Source organism: Pagrus major, chromosome 2 (assembly GCF_040436345.1).
Source record: "Pagrus major chromosome 2, Pma_NU_1.0".
Lineage (NCBI taxonomy): Eukaryota > Metazoa > Chordata > Actinopteri > Spariformes > Sparidae > Pagrus > Pagrus major.
The window spans coordinates 12805079-12828122 of NC_133216.1; the positions used below are offsets into that span (position 1 = coordinate 12805079).

At 39.0% G+C, this 23044-nt stretch overlaps 4 protein-coding genes across 4 annotated transcripts; all 4 read right to left on the reverse strand.

The window, feature by feature from the left end:
- Positions 1-1810: 1810 nt before the first annotated feature.
- On the reverse strand, positions 1811-5947 carry LOC141015620 (extracellular calcium-sensing receptor-like). Its single transcript, XM_073489758.1, has 6 exons — positions 5760-5947; positions 5248-5545; positions 4292-5086; positions 3902-4129; positions 3411-3534; positions 1811-2724 (listed from the first exon to the last, which is right to left on the reverse strand). The coding sequence occupies exons 1-6, from the start codon at positions 5903-5905 to the stop codon at positions 1811-1813; spliced, it is 2505 nt and encodes an 834-aa protein (XP_073345859.1). The 5' UTR covers positions 5906-5947.
- Positions 5948-7680: 1733 nt separating this feature from the next.
- LOC141019530 (extracellular calcium-sensing receptor-like) lies at positions 7681-11777 on the reverse strand. The gene is made up of 6 exons (XM_073494478.1): positions 11587-11777; positions 11071-11365; positions 10102-10896; positions 9701-9928; positions 9209-9332; positions 7681-8594 (listed from the first exon to the last, which is right to left on the reverse strand). The coding sequence occupies exons 1-6, from the start codon at positions 11760-11762 to the stop codon at positions 7681-7683; spliced, it is 2532 nt and encodes an 843-aa protein (XP_073350579.1). The 5' UTR covers positions 11763-11777.
- An 870-nt stretch (positions 11778-12647) lies between these two features.
- Positions 12648-17179, reverse strand: LOC141015503 (extracellular calcium-sensing receptor-like). Its single transcript, XM_073489601.1, has 6 exons — positions 16989-17179; positions 16532-16829; positions 15576-16370; positions 15190-15417; positions 14896-15019; positions 12648-13561 (listed from the first exon to the last, which is right to left on the reverse strand). Exons 1-6 carry the CDS (start codon positions 17075-17077, stop codon positions 12648-12650), a joined length of 2448 nt encoding a protein of 815 aa, XP_073345702.1. The 5' UTR covers positions 17078-17179.
- Positions 17180-18383: 1204 nt separating this feature from the next.
- On the reverse strand, positions 18384-21793 carry LOC141016357 (extracellular calcium-sensing receptor-like). The gene is made up of 6 exons (XM_073490660.1): positions 21603-21793; positions 21092-21389; positions 20176-20970; positions 19780-20007; positions 19482-19605; positions 18384-19297 (listed from the first exon to the last, which is right to left on the reverse strand). Exons 1-6 carry the CDS (start codon positions 21689-21691, stop codon positions 18384-18386), a joined length of 2448 nt encoding a protein of 815 aa, XP_073346761.1. The 5' UTR covers positions 21692-21793.
- Between the last annotated feature and the right edge of the window lie 1251 nt (positions 21794-23044).

Below are 23044 nucleotides of genomic sequence, written 5' to 3' on the forward strand. Positions count from 1 at the left end.
TAAGAGTACCCAACCCTGTTCTGGCCACCTCTGTGTGGACGTCATACTGTCTGAGAGAGTTGAACCACTGGGTGGCATCACATGTACCTCAATGCGAATCAAAAGCTTGCACTGATATTTATACATTTTGGAACGGCATAAACATAAAACAGAATTGTGATGTTCGATCTCTGTGGACCTACTCGGTGGGCAAGGGAGGGTGGTGCTCAAACAGAAAAAGACTTTGGGCCTTACCCTATCTTAACTGTATATGTTAACAAATAAGAATATTATTTTGTGCTGTACAAAACATTTCCCTTATCTACATTAATATTATAACAATATAGATGCATGCATATCTATATATATATATATATATTTATCTACATATCTATTAAATAGTATAGAATATATACTGTGATTTTTAATAATGCAGACTGGTGGTGATGAAAAGTTGCAAAGGTTTGACTCAAGTCTTATATTTACATATCTAGCAGACACAGAGCAATATGAGCATTATTTGGAGATGTCATTCTATGCAACTGATAGACCCAGTCACTCTATTTAGCTCTTTTGGGAAAGTGCCAATTGGACAGCATTTTCTTCTTTTGAAGGGAACGCGCCAGCTGCAGCATTCATGTAAATGTCTCGTTTACTCTCTTCATTGGGCTTACCAACTGTTTCGAGGCACTCTCATTGTTGTCTTTCAAGAGCTTTGGGTGTGCTGACTTAAAGTTGCTTTCTCTCAAAACTATCATGTTGCAGGCACTGCCATCAACAAAAAAAAGGGGTGAATTACATCCATTGTCTGTGATGTACTCAGTCCTGAGTGCATAAGTGAAGTGTCAATAGCGTTATGTGTTTTGGAGCATTCAATATGGTAGACGGCCACATCTCCCATAGTGAGATACTGAGCAAGGTTTTAAAGAGAGCTTTTGGTTACCAGAATAACTCTGGGAAAAAAAATAAGGAAGTATCTCACAACACTGTTCTGCTTGCATGTTTAGGGTAAGTTGGATAAATACAGTCATATAGGGCTCCAGGAAAGTTTACACAGGGGGACGGGCTGGCCTGTGCAATTCAAGTTGATTGGTCTGTCTCCTGACAGATGTGGTGGTATTGGAGTGTGATTGGTGAGGCCAAAAGGTGCTTCCCGTGGTGGGATACCTCACTTGCTTTTTAGAGAACATGGGGTTACCTTGGTAACCAAAAGATTTTTTCTGGTGGGACAACAAGCATGTTCCAGCCATGTGTAGGCATGCATCACTTTCCACTGGAAACAGTTTTGGGTGACCTGTGTGCTAGTGTATTTGGTTTAGTTTTGTGTATTTCCATGTGCTTTGTTGAGTTGCAGTATGTTAAACTCTCAGAAAAACTGAAGAAGACAGCTTGTTTCAGCTGACAGCAGTGAAATTGAATCAAAACAGTAAATCTGTGGGATGCACAACATAAACAGAGTAACAGAAATAGGCTGGGGTGGTGAAAGATAGAATGAAATAATACATTTTTATATCAATGTTTCAACTACAGTACAAAAAACACATCAAATATGGAAAATATGTAGACCTAACAATATGTCAATTTACTTATTGCATTTTCACCCTTCTAGAGTTGTCCAAAATGTGTAAATGGTAATCTTGCCCTATATGATTTTAGGAAATGCCTAATACGCTATGTCACGAATAAAATGATAAAAAAGTTGAAATATACTACCAAAGTATATTTTAAATCTTCGCCAAAATTAAGATAGATGTCTACGTGACAATTTGGATAACACATTATTGTGTAAAACTTATAATGGCAAGAAAATGCCAATAATTATTTTAAGTTTTCAGTATGATTTTGGTGCCCCCCTCACCATCATTTTCTTTTTTGTATTCTTCTCTGGTTTCAGTAAGATTATATAACATTTTGGAATAAAAATACAAATGAGCAGTCCAAAACTTGAGGCCAGAATAGCAAATATCTCCACAGCTACACTGAACTTCCCAGGAGAGCTGACATATGCTGGGATAAAAGTGATCCATACTGCACAGAATATCAGCATGCTAAAGGTGATAAATTTGGCTTCATTGAAATTATCAGGCAGTTTCCGAGCAAGAAAAGCAAGAATAAAACATAACATGGCCAGAAGTCCTATGTACCCAAGTACAGCCCAAAAGCCTACAGCTGAGCCCAGAGCACACTCTAAGATGATTTTCTCCTTGGACTCCTTAAAATTCTTAAAGGGAAAAGGAGGAGAAATAGTTAACCAGAGGATACATATGATAACTTGTATGAGAGTGAAACCCAGGACACTGAGTTTCTGCTGTGCAGGCCCAAACCATTTCATCACATCACTACCTGGAAGTGTGGCCCTGAAGGCCATTAACACCACTATTGTTTTCCCCAGAACACAAGAGATACAGAGGACAAAGGTGATGCCGAATGCTGTGTGTCGCAGCATGCAGGACCACTCAGAGGGCCGGCCGATGAAGGTCAGAGAACACAGGAAACACAGAGTCAAGGAGAAGAGCAGCAGGAAGCTCAGCTCAGAGTTGTTGGCCCTGACAACTGGAGTCTGTCTGTATCTGAAGAAAATGAATGCCACAACAGCAGTCATGCATGTTCCAAAGAGAGAGGCTGCAGTGAGAAGTGCTCCCATAATCTCTTCATATGACAGAAACTCTGCCTCCTTCTTTACACAGGCATCTCTTCTCTCATTTGACCAGAACTCAGGATGGCATCGCACACAGGTGATGGAATCTGGAAAATATAATGTTAAAGCAGTTGTTTGAAATACTCTATTTTTCCTTTTTTGTCTCTATATTGCACTCTTTCTATTCCTACAAGACAGACACACAGCATGATAACCAGAAGAAGATTGATATTATCACAGTTGTTTGTTGTATAGTCTTTTTAAAATGTTTTTGTATACATACACACACACACAAACACACACACACACACACACACACACACACACACACATACATACATACATACACATTCATACTTTTTTTAAACAGTACTCTATAATCAACTCTATAATTAGTCATTTCAGACCATGTGACCCGTAGTGGTTGCACCAAATAGTACACCGCAGTGTGGCACAATCCCTCTATCACCTCCTCCCTTATTTATATTAATGGAATTGCAGTCATTTTAATTACACTTGAAATGCATTAATGTTTCATATTGGGACGTTACCAAGGTTGCACATACATACAGCTGATTTTAGACTTGAATAGGCCTATCCATGTTTCTTCAGTGTCATTTAATGCATACATTTTTGATGTAATTATATTGATTTTGGGGTGCTTAAGAAAATGACATATTGACTATATAATCCCTGTTGGAATCACTCAAATACATTTGGACTACATTTGGAACATGAACATGACAACTGTCATATTTTATTTTTTTTTGTCTTGCGATAAATATTAGCGCACCTGTGATGTTGCTTATTTCTCCCTCTGCACATCTTAAACAGTCATAGCAGCAGACAGGCTTTCCTTTTTGCAGAACCTTGCGAGTTCCAGGGGGACATTTCTCACTGCAAACTGAGAGAGGCACCTGCATGAAGGAAAGACTGTGACAATAAAACATACGGGTATTCACTTTGACGAGGTGTTTGTCACTGCAAGCATCTATTGGTAATTTTGATTCATCATAACCACAAATGATGTGATGTGATGGCAGTGAAAACAAATGCTAACTTACACAAATTTAACATTTTGAATAGATTGTACATATCACTACTCATTAATACCTGTATGGCACCTGCATGAACAAAACAACAATACAAAAAATGTACAGGCATCTATTATTATTTTGATCCATCAAAACAAAAGATTATACACTAAGAATAATGAATGACATTCACAATTCTCGCAATTTGGAAACTTTCATTAACAATTACAGCGACCCCATTATAGCTTACCTGTTGTGAGTTCTGTGCCCAAATAAAAGACTTATTTAGCAGATTCAGCTGTTTGTCTGCAGGTAAAGATGTATCATGAAGACCAACTGTGACAAAGTCCACAATGCCATTTTTTGTTGGCTGCCAGTTTATAATTTCATACTTTGCTGCTGGATCTCCATTCTCATTAAAGTAAACCTTGTCTCCTTCCTTTGTTTGAAACTTAATCTTTCTTATGTGTTGTAAAATCTAAGAAGATAAGAATAAATGTAAAAAAGATTCTTAAGGCCTATTTTCTCAACAACATGGAAGACAGGCTACACAACTTTACCTATCAAAATGTAAACCATTTTCTTTATTAATGGGACATAATTTAAAAACTGTAATGTAAGTTTTTGGTGTTCAACTCACCGTAAATGGATCTTGCTGCACTTTGTTGTTACATGTTTTATTACAGCTGAGAATATTATGAAGTGCATGGGCCACAGCATACACACCTTTATAAACATTGTTAAAGATCGGCATGAGTGACATATCAGTGAAGCTATTTTGCACTTTAGTAACATCTTCATGTCCAGTACATTCTCTCTGATTCCCTGCTGATGACTTTGACTGTTTGAACTTGCAGCTGAATAATGTCTCCCAAAACTCTGTGAACAATTCATTGCTAGATGAATTGAGCGGCTTCACATTCAAAATGAACTCTCTCATGCCACTGACATGTGCTTGGGGGATGAACAGGCCTATGGCACCATCCAGAATATGATGCCTATCCATGCTCGCAGTTTGGGAATCAAAGATCCAGCCCTCAGTGCCTACCCACTGGTACCCAGTCAAGTTGTGGCGAGACAATTCATGTATTAGCACATCCATATCCATGTGGGAGAGGAAAGTTACAATCACTTTGGAAGTGGAAGCCTTGATGATGTCAATTATCTTTTGTATTTTGTCTGGAGGATCTGTTCTGAAGAAAGCTACAGAGTACTCCAGACAGATACCCAGCTGCTGGGCAGTTTCTGTGAAAGTGGCCATGCCATCATTTCCATAATCATCATTTGTTCTAATAGCTCCAACCCAAGTCCAACCAAAGTGCTTCACCAACTGGGCCAGGGCTCTGCTCTGGTAGTAGTCACTGGGTATTGTTCTGAGGAATGATGGGTACTTGGTTTTATCACTGAGACAAGCACAAGTAGCAAAGTGGCTGATCTAAAAGAAAATTATATCCCAAGATAAATAAATATAATATTTAACATATCAACAACACACTCCAATTTCTTTAAAACCCCTTTTTCTATGACCAGCTGGAACAATTACAGAGCAGTAATATTTTGTTTTCCCCCCACAAAGATAGTTTCATTCTTACCCACCAGTGGGATATGAAAGGGTCCAATAACAGTAGCTATAGCCATGGAAGGAGAGGAAGAACTCTCTCCCATAATGGCCTGCACTTGGGCAGGTCTGGTACATGGTGCCTCGGAGGGTGCAGATACCTCTTCATTACCATTAGCCAAGGCCAGTGCGACCCTCACACCCCTAGCAATAGAGCCACAGGCATCATAGATCTTATATCCCAGAGAGATGCCAGGCAGTAATTCTGTGCTGTTATTAATTTCCTCTAATGCAAAGAGCATTGCTTGGGCAAATTGGAACCCTCTGAAATTCAAACTAGATGTGGGCAGTCATAATTAGTTGGAAATGCAACCAATTTGTCCTTATAATAGAAACAATAGCACAGTACATGAAAGCATTTGATGTCGATGGTATAAATATACACAACATGGAATATTTCTTATTTTAACACTCAGTTTGATAACCCCTGTTTTGTATATATACTCACTTTCTCTTAGATATTTCAATAGATCTACAAGGTATTATTTACCTGGTGCATTGCAGTGGCAGTGGCTTGTGCATGTAGGTTTCCTGCCGGTCTTTCCACCTGCTGTGGAAAGAGAAGATCCCCCCCATCATAATCTCCCCGTCTTTAGATAGCTGGGGATTCTCTGGATCCCCTCTCAGCCTGCACATTGACTCCTCAGCCTGAGAGGCCGACACCACCAACAACAACTGTAAGAGTACCCAACCCTGTTCTGGCCACCTCTGTGTGGACGTCATACTGTCTGAGAGAGCTGAACCACTGGATGGCATCACATGTACCTCAATGCGAATCAACAGCTTGCACTGATATTTATACATTTTGGAACAGCCTAAACATTATAACAGAATTGTGATGTTCGATCTCTGTGGACCTACTCGGTGGGCAAGGGAGGGTGGTGCTCAAAAAGAAAAAGAATTTGGACCTTACCCTATCTTAACTCTATATGTTAACAAATAAGAATATCATTTTGTGCTGTACAAAACATTTCCCTTATCTACATTAATATTATAAAAAATATAGATGCATGTATATCTATATCTTTCGATCTATATATCGGTTAAATATAATGGAATATAGACTGTGATTTTTAATAATGCAGACTGGTGGTGATGAAAAGTTGCAAAGGTTTGACTCAAGTCTTATATTTACATATCTAGCAGACACAGAGCAATATTAGCATTATTTGGAGATGTCATTCTATTCAACTGATAGGCCCAGTCACTCTATTTAGCTCCTTTTGGGAAAGTGCCAATTGGAAAGCATTTTCTTCTTTTGAAGGGAACGCGCCAGCTGCAGCATTCATGTAAATGTCTCGTTTACTCTCTTCATTGGGCTTACCAACTGTTTTGGAGGCACTCTCATTGTTGTCTTTCAAGAGCTTTGGGTGTGCTGACTTGAAGTTGCTTTCTCTCAAAACTATCCTGTTGCAGGCACTGCCATCAACCAAACACATAAGTGAATTACATCCATTGTCTGTTATGTACTCAGTCCTGAGTGCATCATGAAGTGTCAATAGTGTTATGTGCTTTGGAGCATTCAATATGGTAGAGGGCCACCTCTCCCATAGTGAGATACCCAGCAAGGTTTTAAAGAGAGCTTTTGGTTACCAGAATAACACTGGTTCACCAGTAAAGAAGGGAAGTATCTCACAACACTGTTCTGCTTACATGTTTAGGGTAAGTTGGAGAAATACAGTCATATAGGGCTCCGGGAAAGTTTACACTGGGGGACGGGCTGGCCTGTGCAATTCAAGCTGATTGGTCTGTCTCCTGACAGATGTGGTGGTATTGGAGTGTGATTGGTGAGGCCAAAAGGTGCTTCCTGTAGTGGGATACCTCACTTGGTTTTCAGAGAACATGGGGTTACCTTGGAAACCAAAAGATTTTTCTTGTGGGACAACAAGCATGTTCCAGCCATGTGTAGGCATGCATCACTTTCCACTGGAAACAGTTTTGGGTGACCTGTGTGCTAGTGTATTTGGTTTAGTTTTGTGTATTTCCATGTGCTTTAATAAGTTGCAGTATATGTTTAACTATCAGGAACACTGAAGAATACAGCCTGTTTCAGCTGACAGCAGTGAAATTGAATCAAAACATTTTTATATCAATGTTTCAACTACATTACAAAAAAACACATAAAATATGGAAAATATGTAGACCTAACAATGTGTCCATTTACTTATTGCATTTTCACCTTTCTAGAGTTGTCCAAAATGTGTAAATGATAATCTTGCCCTATCTGATTTTAAGAAATGCCTAATACGCTAGGTCACAAATAAAATGATACAAAATTGGAAATATACTACCATAGTATATTTTTATATTTTCACCAAAATTAAGATAGATGTCTACATGACAATTTGGATAACACATGGTTGTGTAAAAGTTATTATGGCAAGAAAATGCGATTAAATGTTATTCAGTTTTTAAGATGATTTTGGTGCCCCCCTCACCATCATATTCTTTTTTGTATTCTTCTCTGGTTTCAGTAAGATAATATAACATTTTGGAATAAAAATACAAATGAGCAGTCCAAAACTTGAGGCCAGAATAGCAAATATCTCCACAGCTACACTGAACTTCCCAGGAGAGCTGACATACGCTGGGATAAAAGTGATCCATACTGCACAGAATATCAGCATGCTAAAGGTGATAAATTTGGCTTCATTGAAATTATCAGGCAGTTTCCGAGCAAGAAAAGCAAGAATAAAACATAACATGGCCAGAAGTCCAATGTAACCAAGTACAGCCCAAAAGCCTACAGCTGAGCCCAGAGCACACTCTAAGATGATTTTCTCCTTGGACTCCTTAAAATTCTTAAAGGGAAAAGGAGGAGAAATTGTTAACCAGAGGATACATATGATAACTTGTACAAGAGTGAAACCCAGGACACTGAGTTTCTGCTGTGCAGGCCCAAACCATTTCATCACATCACTACCTGGAAGTGTGGCCCTGAAGGCCATTAACACCACTATTGTTTTCCCCAGAACACAAGAGATACAGAGGACAAAGGTGATGCCAAATGCTGTATGTCGCAGCATGCAGGACCACTCAGAGGGCCGGCCGATGAAGGTCAGAGAACACAGGAAACACAGAGTCAAGGAGAAGAGCAGCAGGAAGCTCAGCTCTGAGTTGTTGGCCCTGACAACTGGAGTCTGTCTGTATCTGAAGAAAATGAACGCCACAACAGCAGTCATGCATGTTCCAAAGAGAGAGGCTGCAGTGAGCAGTGCTCCCATAATCTCTTCATATGAGAGAAACTCTGCCTCTTTCTTTACACAGGCATCTCTTCTCTCATTTGACCAGAACTCAGGATGGCATCGCACACAGGTGATGGAATCTGAAAAATATAATGTTTAAGCAGATTTTTTGCACCTTTTTTATTCCTACAAGACAGACACACAGCATGATAACCAGATAAAGATTGACATTATCGCAGTTGTTTGTTGTATAGTCTTTTTAAAATGTTGTTGTATACACACACACACACATATTTATACATACACATTCATACTTTTTTAAACAGTACTCTATAATCAACTTTAAAAATAGTAATTTCAGACCATGTGACCTCTAGTGGTTGCACCAAATAATACACCGCAGCTGATAACGCATGCCACAATCCCTGTATCACCTCCCCCCTCATTTATATTAATGGAATTGCAGTTATTTTAATTACACTTGAAATGCATTATTGTTTCATATTGGGACTTTACCAAGGTTGCGCATACATTCATCCCCAGACTTGAATAGGCCTATCCATGTTTCTTCAGTGTCATTTAATGCATCCATTCTTGATGTAATGACATTGATTTTGTGGTGCTTAAGAAAATTACATATTGACTATATAATCCCTGTTGGAATCACTTAAATAAATTTGGACTACAGTTGGAATGTGAACATGACAACTGTCATATTTTTCTTTTTTTTGTCTTGCAATAAATATTAGCACACCTGTGATGTTGCTTATTTCTCCCTCTGCACATCTTAAACAGTCATAGCAGCAGACAGGCTTTCCTTTCTGCAGAACCTTGCGAGTTCCAGGGGGACATTTTTCACTGCAAACTGAGAGAGGCACCTGCATGAAAGAAAATAATGTGACAATAAAATATATGGGTATTCATTTTGACGAGGTGTTTGTCACTGCAAGCATCTATTGGTAATTTTGATTCATCAAAACCACAAATGATGTAATGTGATGGCAGTGAAAACAAATGCTAACTTACACAAATTTAACGTTTTGAATAGATTGTACATATCACTACTCATTAACACCTATATGGCACCTGCATGAACAAAACAACAATAAAAAAATGTACAGGCATCTATTATTACTTTTGATCCGTCGAAACAAAACATTATACACTAAGAATAATGAATGACATTCACAATTCTCGCAATTTGGAAACTTTAATTGACAATTGCAGCGATCCCATAATAGCTCACCTGTTGTGAGTTCTGTGCCCAAATAAAAGACTTATTTAGCAAATTCAGCTGTTTGTCTGCAGGTAAAGATGAATCGTGAAGACCAACTGTGACAAAGTCCACAATGCCATTTTTTGTTGGCTGCCAGTTTATAATTTCATACTTTGCTGCTGGATCTCCAAACTCATTGAAGTAAACCTCATCTCCTTCCTTTGTTTTGAAGTTCACCTGTTTTATGTGCTGTAAAATCTAAAGATATACATCAATGTAGATCATTATCTGACACATTTTTTGTAAGTGTATTGTCTCACCAGCATGTTAGACAGACTACAACAATGAATGTTCAAAATTCACATCATTTTTCTTTGTTAATGTGAAATGATGTAAATAACTAGAATTTGAGGCTTTGGTGTTCAACTCACCGTAAATGGATCTAGCTGCACCTTGTTGTTGCATGTTTTATTACAGCTGAACATATTATGAAATGCATGGGCCACAGCATACACTCCTTTATAAACATTGTTAAAGATCGGCATGAGTGACATATCAGTGAAGCTGTTTTGCACTCCACTCAGATCTTCATGTCCAGTACATTCTCTCTGACTCTCTGTTGATGACTTTGACCGCTTGAACTCACAGCTAAATAATTTCTCCCAAAACTCTGTAAATAATTCATTACTGGTAGAATTGAGTGGCTTTACATCCAGCATGAACTCTCTCATGCCACTGACATGTGCCTGGGGGATGGACAGGCCTATGGCACCATCCAGAATGTGATGCCTGTCCATGGCTGCAGTTTGGGAATCAAAGATCCAGCTTTCACTGCCTACCCACTGGTACCCAGTCAAGTTGTGGTGAGAGAATTCATGTATAACCATGTCCATATCCAAGTGAGAGAGGAAAGCAACAATCACCTTGGAAGTGGAAGCCTTGATAATATCAACTATCTTTAATATTTTGTCTGGTGGATCTGTTCTAAAGACAGAAACAGAGTACTCCAGACAGATACCCAGCTGCTGGGCAGTCTCTATAAATATCGCCATGCCATTATTGCCATAATCATCATTTGTTCTAATAGCTCCAACCCAAGTCCAGCCAAAGTGCATGACCAACTGGGCCAGGGCTCTGCTCTGGTAGTAGTCACTAGGTATTGTTCTGAGGAATGATGGGTACTTGGTTTTATCACTGAGACAAGCACAAGTAGCAAAGTGGCTGATCTAAAAGAAGAAAAAAAAAGAAATTATATCCCAAGGTAAATACATGAAATATACAACATTTACACCACACACATCAATTCCTTTAAAGCCCCCTTGGCTATAAACAGCTGGAAGAGTTATAGAATAATAATTGTATTTTACTCATTTTAGTGGGTTTTTGCAAATATTACCAACCATTGGGATATAAAAAGGTCCAATGACAGTAGATATGGCCATGCAAGGAGAGGAAGATGTCTCTCCCATTATGGCCTGCACTTGGGCAGGTCTGCTACAAGGTGCTTCAGAAGATGCAAATACTTCATTACCATTTGCCAAGGCCAGTGCAACTCTTACACCTCTGGCAATGGAGCCACAGACGTCATAGATCTTATATCCCAGAAAGATGCCAGGTAGTAGGTCTGTGCTGTTATTAATTTCTTCTATGGCAAAGAGCATAGCCTGGGCAAACTGGAACTCTCTGAAATGCAAACTTGAAGCATATATGTAAAAATAGTTGGAAATGTAACCAATTTGTCCTTGACATAAAAACAATAGCATTTTAAATAAAAGCATTTTATGTATTTGTATATACAACAAGACATTTCTTACTTTAATGCTCCATTTGGATATCTCTTTTGTACCTGTTTGGTATCTAAATTCACTTTCTCTTTGATATTTTAAATAAAAATAGATATTTACCATACAATTTACCTGGTGCATTGCAGTGGCATTGGTTTGTGCTTATAGGTATCCTGTCTGTTTATCCACGTGCTGTGGAAAGAAAAGAGCCCCCCCAATATTATGTCCCCATCCTTAGAAAGCTGGGGGCTCTCTGGATCCCCTCTCCACCTGCATACCGGCTCCTCAGCCTGAGAGATGGATACCATTAATAACAGCTGTAAGAGTGCCCAAACCTTTTCTGACCACCTCTGAGTGGACATCATACTGTCTGACAGAGCTACACCACTAACCAAATCCCTAACCCTACCTCATGGTAAATTGAAAGCTTTCACTGATATTTATACATTTTGGAGCAACATAAACTATGATAGAACAAGCGTGTCCCAGCTATGTCTGTGCGTCACCTTTAAGAGTCCCCAGGGAAGAGCTTCTAATTTGTTCTGTGATACTTTTCCATATTTTTTTCTTTATGTATTTGCGTATGTTTCCAGCATGTCGAGCTCTCAAAGCCATCATAAAATACAGCTTATTGCCACTAAGAGTGATGAAAGTGAATGAGAACAATTGGACTGTAAAAGGTAATATGAAATAATATATCTTTATATCAATTCCTCAAATACAGTAGATACATAAAGTAAAATTTTCATACATTTTGAATTGTCTGATATGTGTTAATTACATAATGGTGCCCTGTTTGAAATAAAAAAAGCCATCTCATGCCGGTTTAGCTGGAAGTGCTGAGCCTTGCAGCAGGCACACAGATTATCCCTTCACCATTAGCAGAACCAAAAACAAGAAGGGCCTAGCAAAATTTACAAATCCACAGTTTTATAAACTACACTAAATGTTGTTACATTCATAAAATGCTCATGCATTCACACACACACACACACACACACACACACACACACACACACATACACAAACATTTGTAGTGCCATCTCATTGTGCTATGTCACAAATGAAACAATTAACAGGAAAAATACTACAGGAGTACAATGCAAGTCTTGACAATCTGGTTAAACATTATTATGAAAATGAAATAATAACAAAGCCCCTAAAATGCCTTTGCCACCAAATTATTTTACTTTTCATAATGATGTTGGTGCTCCCTTCCCCATCATGTTCTTTTTTGTATTCTTCTCTGGTTTCAGCAAGATAATGTAACATTTTGGAATAAAAATACAAATGAGCAGTCCAAAACTTGAGGCCAGAATAGCAAATATCTCCACAGCAACACTGAACTTCCCAGGAGAGCTGACATATGCTGGGATAAAAGTGATCCATACTGCACAGAATATCAGCATGCTAAAGGTGATAAATTTGGCTTCATTGAAATTATCAGGCAGTTTCCGAGCCAGAAAAGCAAGAATAAAACACAACATGGCCAGAAGTCCAATGTACCCAAGTACAGCCCAAAAGCCTACAGCTGAGCCCAGAGCACACTCTAAGATGATTTTGTCCTTGAATGTTTTGAAATTCTTGAAGGGAAAAGGAGGAGAAATTGTTAACCAGAGGATACATATGATAACTTGTACAAGAGTGAAACCCAGAACACTGAGTTTCTGCTGTGCAGGCCCAAACCATTTCATCACATCACTACCTGGAAGTGTGGCCCTGAAGGCCATTAATACCACTATTGTTTTCCCCAGCACACAAGAGATACAGAGCACAAAGGTGATGCCGAATGCTGTGTGTCGCAGCATGCAGGACCACTCAGAGGGCCGACCGATGAAGGTCAGAGAACACAGGAAACACAGAGTCAAGGAGAAGAGCAGCAGGAAGCTCAGCTCAGAGTTGTTGGCTCTGACAATAGGAGTCTGTCTGTATCTGAAGAAAATGAACGCCACAACAGCAGTCATGCATGTTCCAAAGAGAGAAGCTGCAGTGAGTAGTGCTCCCATAATCTCTTCATATGAGAGAAACTCTGTCTCCTTCTTTACACAGGCATCTCTTCTCTCATTTGACCAGAACTCAGGATGGCATCGCACACAAGTGATAGAATCTGAAAAACAAAATTATATAATATATAATATTAATATAATAATAGACACAATGCGAACACACGAGAACATGGCTGAAATAAGTAGCCTATCTGGTGGAGATAGGTACCTGTTGAGGAAACTAGCACACTGATCTGATATTAAAAGTTGTAGTGAACATTACATCGCAGTAAAGGCTCATTGATGCTCCCTTTAAGTACAAAAATAGATACGTCTGTTTCAAACGATGTAACTGTCACTTCCCACATACTTCCATACGTCCTTCACATTGTTATGGGTGTTAAGTAATACAACCACTGAAGGGCGCCGCTGCACAGCATGACTACCAGAGATACTGCTCCACTGGTCCATATATGTAAGCTTTCAAAAAACTTAGGGATATACAGACAGAAGGCTCCGTCCATATCCGTATGTATATGTAACGTAGAGCATAAATGAGCCTTAAGAGTACTGTCTGTGATGGAAATGCAAAATGGCAGAGCTCTGCTTCAGCTCCCTACTTCTGAATCTAGTGGATTTGAATGTTTTATTTGATTTTGTATTAGGTTTGATTCAATTAAGTGGGACTGTTTGGTGTTAATGGAGGTACGTGCTCTACCGCGGGCAATTCTATAATGCTAAGTGTTTAAAATTCCTGTTGCACATTATCATCTTTTTTTTTAAATATGCAATGGTGTGAATTTATCACTTTACCAAGAAAATGTTAACAAATTTGAAAAACTGGACAAACAATGTGAATTTTGTACTCCAGCTGATTGGTTAGGTAGGATATCCACTGTTTGAATATCATGTTAGTTTTTTTGGCCAATAACAGATTAGCATGAAACAAATTATACGAGGGATCAGGTATGAAGGCTGAGAACGGGAACCTGTCTGCTCTCCACAACTACTTCACACAGATTGCCCTTTTGCCCGAGGGTGTCACATTTAAAGTATTTTTAAACACACCAATAAAGGAATTTTTACAGGGAAGAGAGACAATGTTATTTCATGAATTATACTGAGATTTGTTAATGGTTAATTTTAAGCAATTGCTTTTTAATACTTTGATCTCACTTTTGCCTCTCAAACTTGGGGAGGAGCAACCGCCTCTGCCTCTTTGGACCAGCCCCCTTTGACTCGGAGCAGTCTGTAACCTGAGCTTTTTGCTCACAGAGATACATTACTTGAAACTTTGTCCACCTTTAATAGGAGCATCCAACATATAACCATATAACAGAAAACCCCTTACCCATGCCTTGAAATCAGATTACAAAGCTATGCCATGTCTTTACTTTGCAACTGAACATGACAACTGTTAGATTTTTGTTTCGTCTTGTGTTAAATTTTACTACACCTGTGATGTTGCTTATTTCTCCCTCTGCACATCTTAAACAGTCATAGCAGCAGACAGGCTTTCCTTTCTGCAGGACCTTGCGAGTTCCTGGGGGACATTTCTCACTGCAAACTGACAATGGCACCTGTATGCACAAATAGACAATGAGAAAAAAAAAAAAAAAAATAATAATTAATTATTCCATCATTAATGTTGAAGCATTGAAACCAAACATTACAATACAGTGATGATAACTTTTTAAATTATGACAACCCAATTTTCATTCACAATTCCAATGATTACATGGAAGCTTACCTGTTGTGAGTTCTGTGCCCAAACTAAAGACTTATTTTGCAGAGTCAGCTGTTTGTCTGCAGGTAAAGATGCATCATAAAGACCAACTGTGACAAAGTCCACAATGTCATTCTTTGTTGGCTGCCAGTTTATAATTTCATACTTTGCTGCTGGGTCTCCATTCTCATTAAAGTAAACCTCATCTCCTTCCTTTGTTTGGAACCGAATATTTTTTACGTGCTGTAAAATCTAAGAACATATGCATCAATGTAGGTCATAAGCTGATAAATATTTTGTAAGTCTGTTGTTGCAACAGCTTGACAGACAATCTCCAATGCATTTTTCAATATTCACACTATTTTTCTTTATTAATGTGAATTAAAAAACATATTTAATGTTAAACTCACCATAAATGGATTAAGCTGCACCTCATTGTTACATGTTTTATTACAGCTCAGAATATTATGAAGTGCATGGGCCACAGCATACACTCCTTTGTAAATATTGTAAAAGATAGGCATGAGTGACATATCAGTGAAGCTGTTTTGCACTTCAGTCACATCTTCATGTCCAGTACATTCTCTCTGATTCCCTGCTGATGGCATTGAGAGCTTAAGTTTACATTCAAATAGTGTCTCCCAAAACTCTGTAAACAATTCTATACTAGACGAATTTAGTGGCTTCACATCCAACATGAACTCTCTCATGCCACTGACATGTGCTTTGGGGATGGACAGGCCTATGGCACCATCCAGAATGTGATGCCTATCCATAGCTGCAGTTTGGGAATCAGAGATCCAACTCTCACTGCCTACCCACTGGTACCCAGTCATGTTGTGGTGAGCCAACTTGTGTAAAACCATGTCCATATCCAAGTGGGAGAGGAAAGCAACAATTACTTTGGAAGTGGAAGTTTTAATAATGTCAATTATCTTTTGAATTTTGTCTGGTGGATCTGTTCTAAAGACAGAAACAGAGTACTCCAGACAGATGCCCAGCTGCTGGGCAGTTTCCGTAAATGTGGTCATCCCATTATTGCCGTAATCATCATTTGTTCTAATAGCTCCAACCCAAGTCCAACCAAAGTACTTGACCAACTGGGCCAAGGCTCTGCTCTGGTAGTAGTCACTGGGTATTGTTCTGAGGAATGATGGGTACTTGGTTTTATCACTGAGACAAGCACAAGTTGCAAAGTGGCTGATCTAAAAGAAAATTATATCCCAAGATAAATAGATATAATATTTAACATATCAACAACACACTCCAATTTCTTTAAAACCCCTTTTTCTATGACCAGCTGGAACAATTACAGAGCAGTAATATTTTGTTTTCCCCCCACAAAGATAGTTTCATTCTTACCCACCAGTGGGATATGAAAGGGTCCAATAACAGTAGCTATAGCCATGGAAGGAGAGGAAGAACTCTCTCCCATAATGGCCTGCACTTGGGCAGTTCTGGTACATGATGCATCAAAGGGTGCAAATACTTCTTCATTTCCATTAGCCAAGGCCAGTGCAACCCTCACACCTCTGGCAATAGAGCCACAGACATCATAAATCTTATAGCCAAGAGAGATGCCAGGCAGTATGTCTGTGCTGTTATTAATTTCCTCTATGGCAAAGAGCATAGCTTGGGCATATTGGAACCCTCTGAAATTCAAACTTAATGCAGACAGTTATAAATAGTAGGACCTGCAGTTTTTCATCAAAATAGATGCAATAAAATAGTAAATTAACACACACAATGCATTTTACTACTCAGTTTGTATAACCTTTTTGCACATCTTTTTTATCAATGAGAGAAAGTGCTCTATAATTTACCTGATGCATGGCAGTGGCAATGGTTTTCTTGTATAGGTATCCTGTCTGTCTTCCCAGCTGCTATGGAAAGCAAAGATTCCCCCTAACATAATGTCCCCATCATTAGATAGCTGGGGGTTCTCAGGATCCCCTCTCAGCTGGCACACCGTCTCCTCAGCCTGAGAGACAGACGCCACCAAGCACAGCTGTAAGAGTGCCCAACCTTGTTCTGGCCACCTATGAGTGGACGACATACTGCCTGAGAGAACTTAACCACTAGTCATAACCCCAACTCTCCCTTCCTGTAAATCGAAAGCTTGGACAGATATTTATATATGTTTGAGCTACATAAAAAAAAAAAAAAAAAGAGTACGGTGATGTTTTATCTCTGTGGAGCTACAAGGTAGGGTGACGCCAAAACAGAAATAGTTTTGGCCCTTCACATATTTAAAATATTTTAACAGTATATGTTAACAGATAAGAATATTCATTGTTTTGACAAAGAGTTTATGGAGCTCGTTAGGGGATATGTGTGCACCAGAAAGTTTCCAGTGTGCACATGATACTTTCCCACAAGATTGGGAGACTCTCTTGTTTGCATGCATTTTTTCATCCACACGCCAGTGTTTCATCTGTGCCAGATCCTGCCAGAAGAGGAACTAGGACATCTCAGATTGGGACCAGCACCTTTTTAATTGGAATCAGAATTAGGCCTCTACGGTTACTATATATATATATATATATATATATATATATATATATATATATATATATATATATATATATATATATATAAAATGTGTGCACACAAATACACACACACACCCCTAAATTGCCAACAGTGGACTCTCATTCTAAGGCCACAAAGTGTGGACCTCTGTTTCTGGTCATTTTGAAAAAAACTAAATAAACACAAAATGTACTTTTAAGTTTTTTTTTTGTTTTACTGCAAGTGTGAGTATTATTGTTTTTTATTTTCTTGGTTGTAGTTATTTCTTTAAACAAATTGCCAAGAGGTGATTTCATCCTTCCTTGAGAGATGTCTATTCAGTAACTTCCGTACTGTAATGGAGCTGTCTACTCATTCTTTCACCTAATGACAGTTTGTTTATAAGGAAGACTTTCTTTAACTTTGATGCTGATTCCTACAACTTTGGGAAAAAAATCAATTTCTGCCTTTCTAATCAAATGCTGTGAATTAAAGTGGTCTAAACACACATACACACACACACACACACACAGAGTTTGAAATGAGTGTATATCACATTGTATTTGATTCTGTCATCTCATCATGCTATTTCACAAAATGATGTACAGTAAACTGACAGAGGCTACAGTAGCACAATGCAAGTCTTAAAAAAAATGTCACTACTTGATAGTTTGGTTAACAAATTGCCACTATATTATTTTGACTTTTCAGAAGGATTTAGGTGCCCCCTTCCCCATAATATTCTTTTTTGTATTATTCTCTGGTTTCAGTAAGATAATGTAACATTTTGGAATAAAAATACAAATGAGCAGTCCAAAACTTGAAGCCAGAATTGCAAATATCTCCACAGCAACACTGAACTTCCCAGGAGAGCTGACATATGCTGGGATAAAAGTGATCCATACTGCACAGAATATCAGCATGCTAAAGGTGATAAATTTGGCTTCATTGAAATTATCAGGCAGTTTCCGAGCCAGAAAAGCAAGAATAAAACACAACATGGCCAGAAGTCCAATGTACCCAAGTACAGACCAAAAGCCTACAGCTGAACCAAGAGCGCACTCTAAGATGATTTTCTCCTTGGAGTCTTTAAAATTGTTTAAGGGAAAAGGAGGAGAAATTGTTAACCAGAGGATACATATGATAACTTGTATGAGAGTGAAACCCAGGACACTGAGTTTCTGCTGTGCAGGCCCAAACCATTTCATCACATCACTACCTGGGAGTGTGGCCCTGAAGGCCATTAACACCACTATTGTTTTCCCCAGAACACAAGAGATACAGAGCACAAAGGTGATGCCGAATGCTGTGTGTCGCAGCATGCAGGACCACTCGGAGGGCCGGCCGATGAAGGTCAGAGAACACAGGAAACACAGACTCAAGAAGAAGAGCAGCAGGAAGCTCAGCTCAGAGTTGTTGGCCCTGACAATAGGAGTCTGTCTGTATCTGAAGAAAATGAATGCCACAACAGCAGTCATGCATGTTCCAAATAGGGAGGCTGCAGTCAGCAGTGCTCCCATTGTCTCTTCGTATGATAAAAACTCTTCCACCTTCTTTACACAGGCATCTCTTCTCTCATTTGACCAGAACTCAGGGTCACATCTCACACAGGTGATCGAATCTGAAAAAAAAAATGATTAAAGTTGGTGAAAGATTATTACTCACTACGTGTCTGGTTTTGTGTCTGTCACATCTTTCTACGCTTACTAGTCTTGCAAAACATGATTGACGGATCAGCTTTCTCGTATCATCCTGAAGGACAACTATTAGATTTTTGTTTTGTCTTGTGTTAAATGTTACGACACCTGTGACATTGCTTATTTCTCCATCTGCACATCTTAAACAGTCATAGCAGCAGACAGGCTTTCCTTTCTGCAGGACCTTGCGAGTTCCAGTGGGACATTTCTCACTGCAAACTGAGAGAGGCACCTGCATGAGCAAAATGACATTGAGAAAACATATGTGCATTCACACTGACAAGGTGTTGTCTTTGCAACAGTAAATTTCTATTTTGATGCATCAAAACATAACATTGTTATACAGTGACAGGAACTACAAACTTCTACTTTCATTTAACATGACAGTATTCACATGGTGGCTTACCTTTTGTGAGTTCTGGGCCCAAAATAAAGACTTGTTTTGCAGATTCACCTGTTTATCTGCAGGTAAAGATGAATCATGAAGGCCAACTGTGACAAAGTCCACAATGCCATTTTCTGTTGGCTGCCAGTTTATAATTTCATAATGTGCTGCTGGGTCTCCATTCTCGTTGAAGTAAACCTCATCTCCTTCCTTTGTTTTGAAGTGAATCTTTTTAATGTGCTGTAAAATCTAAGGAGATATTTATCAACATAGGTCGTTATCTGACACACATCATTTAAATGTTTGAACAGCATGATAGACAGACAATTTTGAATTTCAATAATTCACCATTTTCTTTGTTCTTGTGAAATATTGTGAAAACAAAAATATTATTTAAGTCTTTGGCGTTCAACTCACCGTCAATGGATCTAGCTGCACCTTGTTGTTACATGTTTTATTACAGCTGAGAATATTATGAAGTGCGTGGGCCACAGCATACACTCCTTTATAAACATTGTAAAAGATAGGCATGAGTGACATAAAGGTGAAGCTATTTTGCACTGCAGACACATCTTCATGGCCGGTACATTTTCTCTGATTCCCTGCTGATGACTTTGACTGTTTGAACTTGCAGCTGAATAATTTCTCCCAAAACTCTGTAAACAATTTCTGACTTGTTGAATTTAATGGCTTCACATCTAAAATGAACTCTCTCATGCCACTGACATGTACTTTGGGGATGAACAGGCCTATGGCACCATCCAGAATGTGATGCCTATCCATGGCTGCAGTTTCGGATTCAAAGATCCAGCTCTCACTGCCTACCCACTGGTATCCAGTCAAGTTGTGGTGAGACAACTCAGGTATTAGCACATCCATATCCTTGTGGGAAATAAAAGCGACAATCACTTTGGAAGTGGAAGCTTTTATAATTTCAATTATCTTTTGTAGTTTGTCTGGTGCATCTTTTCTGAAGACAGATACAGAGTATTCTAAACAGATGCCCAACTGCTGGGCAGTTTCTATGAATGTGGCCATGCCATTATTGCCATAATCATTATTTGATCTAATAGCTCCAACCCAAGTCCAACCAAAGTGCTTGACCAGCTGGGCCAGGGCTCTGCTCTGGTAGTAGTCACTGGGTATTGTTCTGAGGAATGATGGGTACCTGGTTTTATCACTGAGACAAGCACAAGTTGCAAAGTGGCTGATCTAAAACAAAGAGAGATTACATTCAAAGACAAAAGTATAAATTCTTTACACAGCACTCTACAGTTCTTTGAAAACTGCTTTTCTATTGTCAGCTGGAAGATTTCTTAACAATCTTACCTACCATTGGGATATGAAAGGGTCCAATGACAGTAGCTATAGCCATGCAAGGAGAGGAAGAACTCTCTCCCATAATGGCCTGCACTTGGGCAGGTCTGGCACACGGTGTCTCAGGTGGTGCAGTTATGGCTTGATTACCGTTAGCCAAGGCCAGTGCAACCCTCACTCCCCTGGCAATGGAGGCACAGGTATCATAGATCTTATATCCCAGAGAGATTCCAGGCAGTAATTCTGTGCTGTTATTTATCTCCTCTATGGCAAAGAGCATAGCCTGGGCAAACTGGAACCCTCTGAAATTCAAACTTGATGCAGACCATTTTGAATAGTTAGAATTGAAAAAAAAAAGTCCTTAAAATAGAAACAATATCATAGTAAATGACAGTATTTGATAATTTTCATACAGAGCGGAAGGAATATTCACTATGTTTAAACTCAGTTTGGTAACTCTCTTTGTATCTGTACTCACTTCCTCTTAGATAATTGAAATCTAGGCAGAGCTTTATGCTATAATTTACCTGGTGCATTGCAGTGGCAGTGGTTTGTACTTGTAGGTGTCCTGTCTGTCTTTCCAGCTGCTGTGGAAAGACAAGATTCCACCTAACATGATGTCTCCATCCTTGAAAAGCTGTGGATTCTCTAGGTCTCCTCTCCGCCTGCACACTGGCTCCTCTGCACGAGTTAAAGATGCCACCAACAATAGCTGTAAGAGTGCCCAACCCTGTTCTGGCCACCTCTGAACAGACGTCATACTGTCTGAGAGAACTGAACTGCTGAGTGTTAATTTCAAAGTTTGCACTGGTACATATACATTTTGGAGCACCACAAAAAAATAATGACAGTGATGTTTAATCTCTGTGGACCTACAAGGTGTGGCAAGAGGAAGGAACGTGAGCAGACAGAAAGAGTTTTGGGCCTTAGCCTATTTTAATCATCTGAACTGTGAAGAATATTTATTTGTGCTGTTCAACGGGTTTCCCTTTGTTATGAGTTCATAAATTAAATGTAAACAGCAGAAAACAATGAAATAATGTATGTGAACTTTGCCACCCCCTTATGTTGTGCATTGCTTTGATCTTGATAATTAAATGTCCGACAGAGTCTGTTTTATTCCACTAGGTCACTAGCTTAGCATTAACGTTTAGTAGAAGCAGTCCACTGCAAGAACAGGTGCTGTTATAGCACATGCAGTTAGCTTATTAATCCTTAATACTTTAATCGTGTGGCTCCTCTAGACTTTGCAAATTTTAGTGGAACGAATGGCTGGGTTGATGACAGTGAAACGAGTCATTTCACAGGGGTTGTAAAGCTCAAAAAAATGTATCCACCATTTTACAGACGCTTCTTTCACAATGTTAGCTTATGGGGAAAAGTCTTTTTGGGCCCCAGTGCATCACGTGACGATGTAATTACATAGTTTGGCCACTACAAATTTCATCAAAGACTAGCACTCATCCTGGGGGCCTGGTTGCCACGTGATACATCACCTCACTACTTGAAATAACAACTCTCCATCCATCGAAGTGCACCATATTTAAAATATGATGCACTTCGATGGTTAAGATTTGAGTTCTGTTCTGAGCTCTGCTCTTCAGGCCTAACCAATCAACTCTAAAGCTTATAGCATGGCTTTAAACATTACAACAACAACGGGAAAGTTTTCACAGTTGAAGTCAAGTCTCAGGAGAACAGAGGAAAATAAATAAATTGAGCCAAAGGTGTTTTTTTGTCTGTGAGACTCCGGATTTTATTATTTCATTATAGTTATATAAACTGCATTAAATGTTGTGAAATCAGGAATTAGGTCTTGTGCATTTGTTTGTACTTAATTAAACAGTGCATCAACTGAGGCGACTGTGGCTCGGGAGGTGGTGCGGGTCATCCACTGTTAACAGGGTTGGAGGTTCATTCCCCAGCTCCTACTGTCCATATGTGTATGGGTCCTTCAGCAAAACACTGA

Excerpts from the sequence above, each read along its gene's own strand:
- LOC141015620 (XM_073489758.1), bottom strand. The coding sequence starts at position 5,905 with ATGTGCAGGCTGAGAGGGGATCCAGAGAATCCCCAGCTATCTAAAGAC. Across the intron at positions 5,087-5,247 it reads GACCCTTTCATATCCCACTG|ATCAGCCACTTTGCTACTTG; the intron begins GTGGGTAAGAAT and ends ATTTTCTTTTAG. Across the intron at positions 4,130-4,291 it reads TGCAGCAAGATCCATTTACG|ATTTTACAACACATAAGAAA; the intron begins GTGAGTTGAACA and ends TTATCTTCTTAG.
- LOC141019530 (XM_073494478.1), bottom strand. The coding sequence starts at position 11,762 with ATGGTATCCATCTCTCAGGCTGAGGAGCCGGTATGCAGGTGGAGAGGG. Across the intron at positions 11,366-11,586 it reads ATGCCACTGCAATGCACCAG|TTTGCATTTCAGAGAGTTCC; the intron begins GTAAATTGTATG and ends ATATGCTTCAAG. Across the intron at positions 9,333-9,700 it reads GGGCACAGAACTCACAACAG|GTGCCTCTCTCAGTTTGCAG; the intron begins GTGAGCTATTAT and ends TCTTTCATGCAG.
- LOC141015503 (XM_073489601.1), bottom strand. The coding sequence starts at position 17,077 with ATGTTAGGGGGAATCTTTGCTTTCCATAGCAGCTGGGAAGACAGACAG. Across the intron at positions 16,371-16,531 it reads GACCCTTTCATATCCCACTG|ATCAGCCACTTTGCAACTTG; the intron begins GTGGGTAAGAAT and ends ATTTTCTTTTAG. Across the intron at positions 15,020-15,189 it reads GGGCACAGAACTCACAACAG|GTGCCATTGTCAGTTTGCAG; the intron begins GTAAGCTTCCAT and ends TTGTGCATACAG.
- LOC141016357 (XM_073490660.1), bottom strand. The coding sequence starts at position 21,691 with ATGTTAGGTGGAATCTTGTCTTTCCACAGCAGCTGGAAAGACAGACAG. Across the intron at positions 21,390-21,602 it reads CTGCCACTGCAATGCACCAG|TTTGAATTTCAGAGGGTTCC; the intron begins GTAAATTATAGC and ends GTCTGCATCAAG. Across the intron at positions 19,606-19,779 it reads GGGCCCAGAACTCACAAAAG|GTGCCTCTCTCAGTTTGCAG; the intron begins GTAAGCCACCAT and ends TTGCTCATGCAG.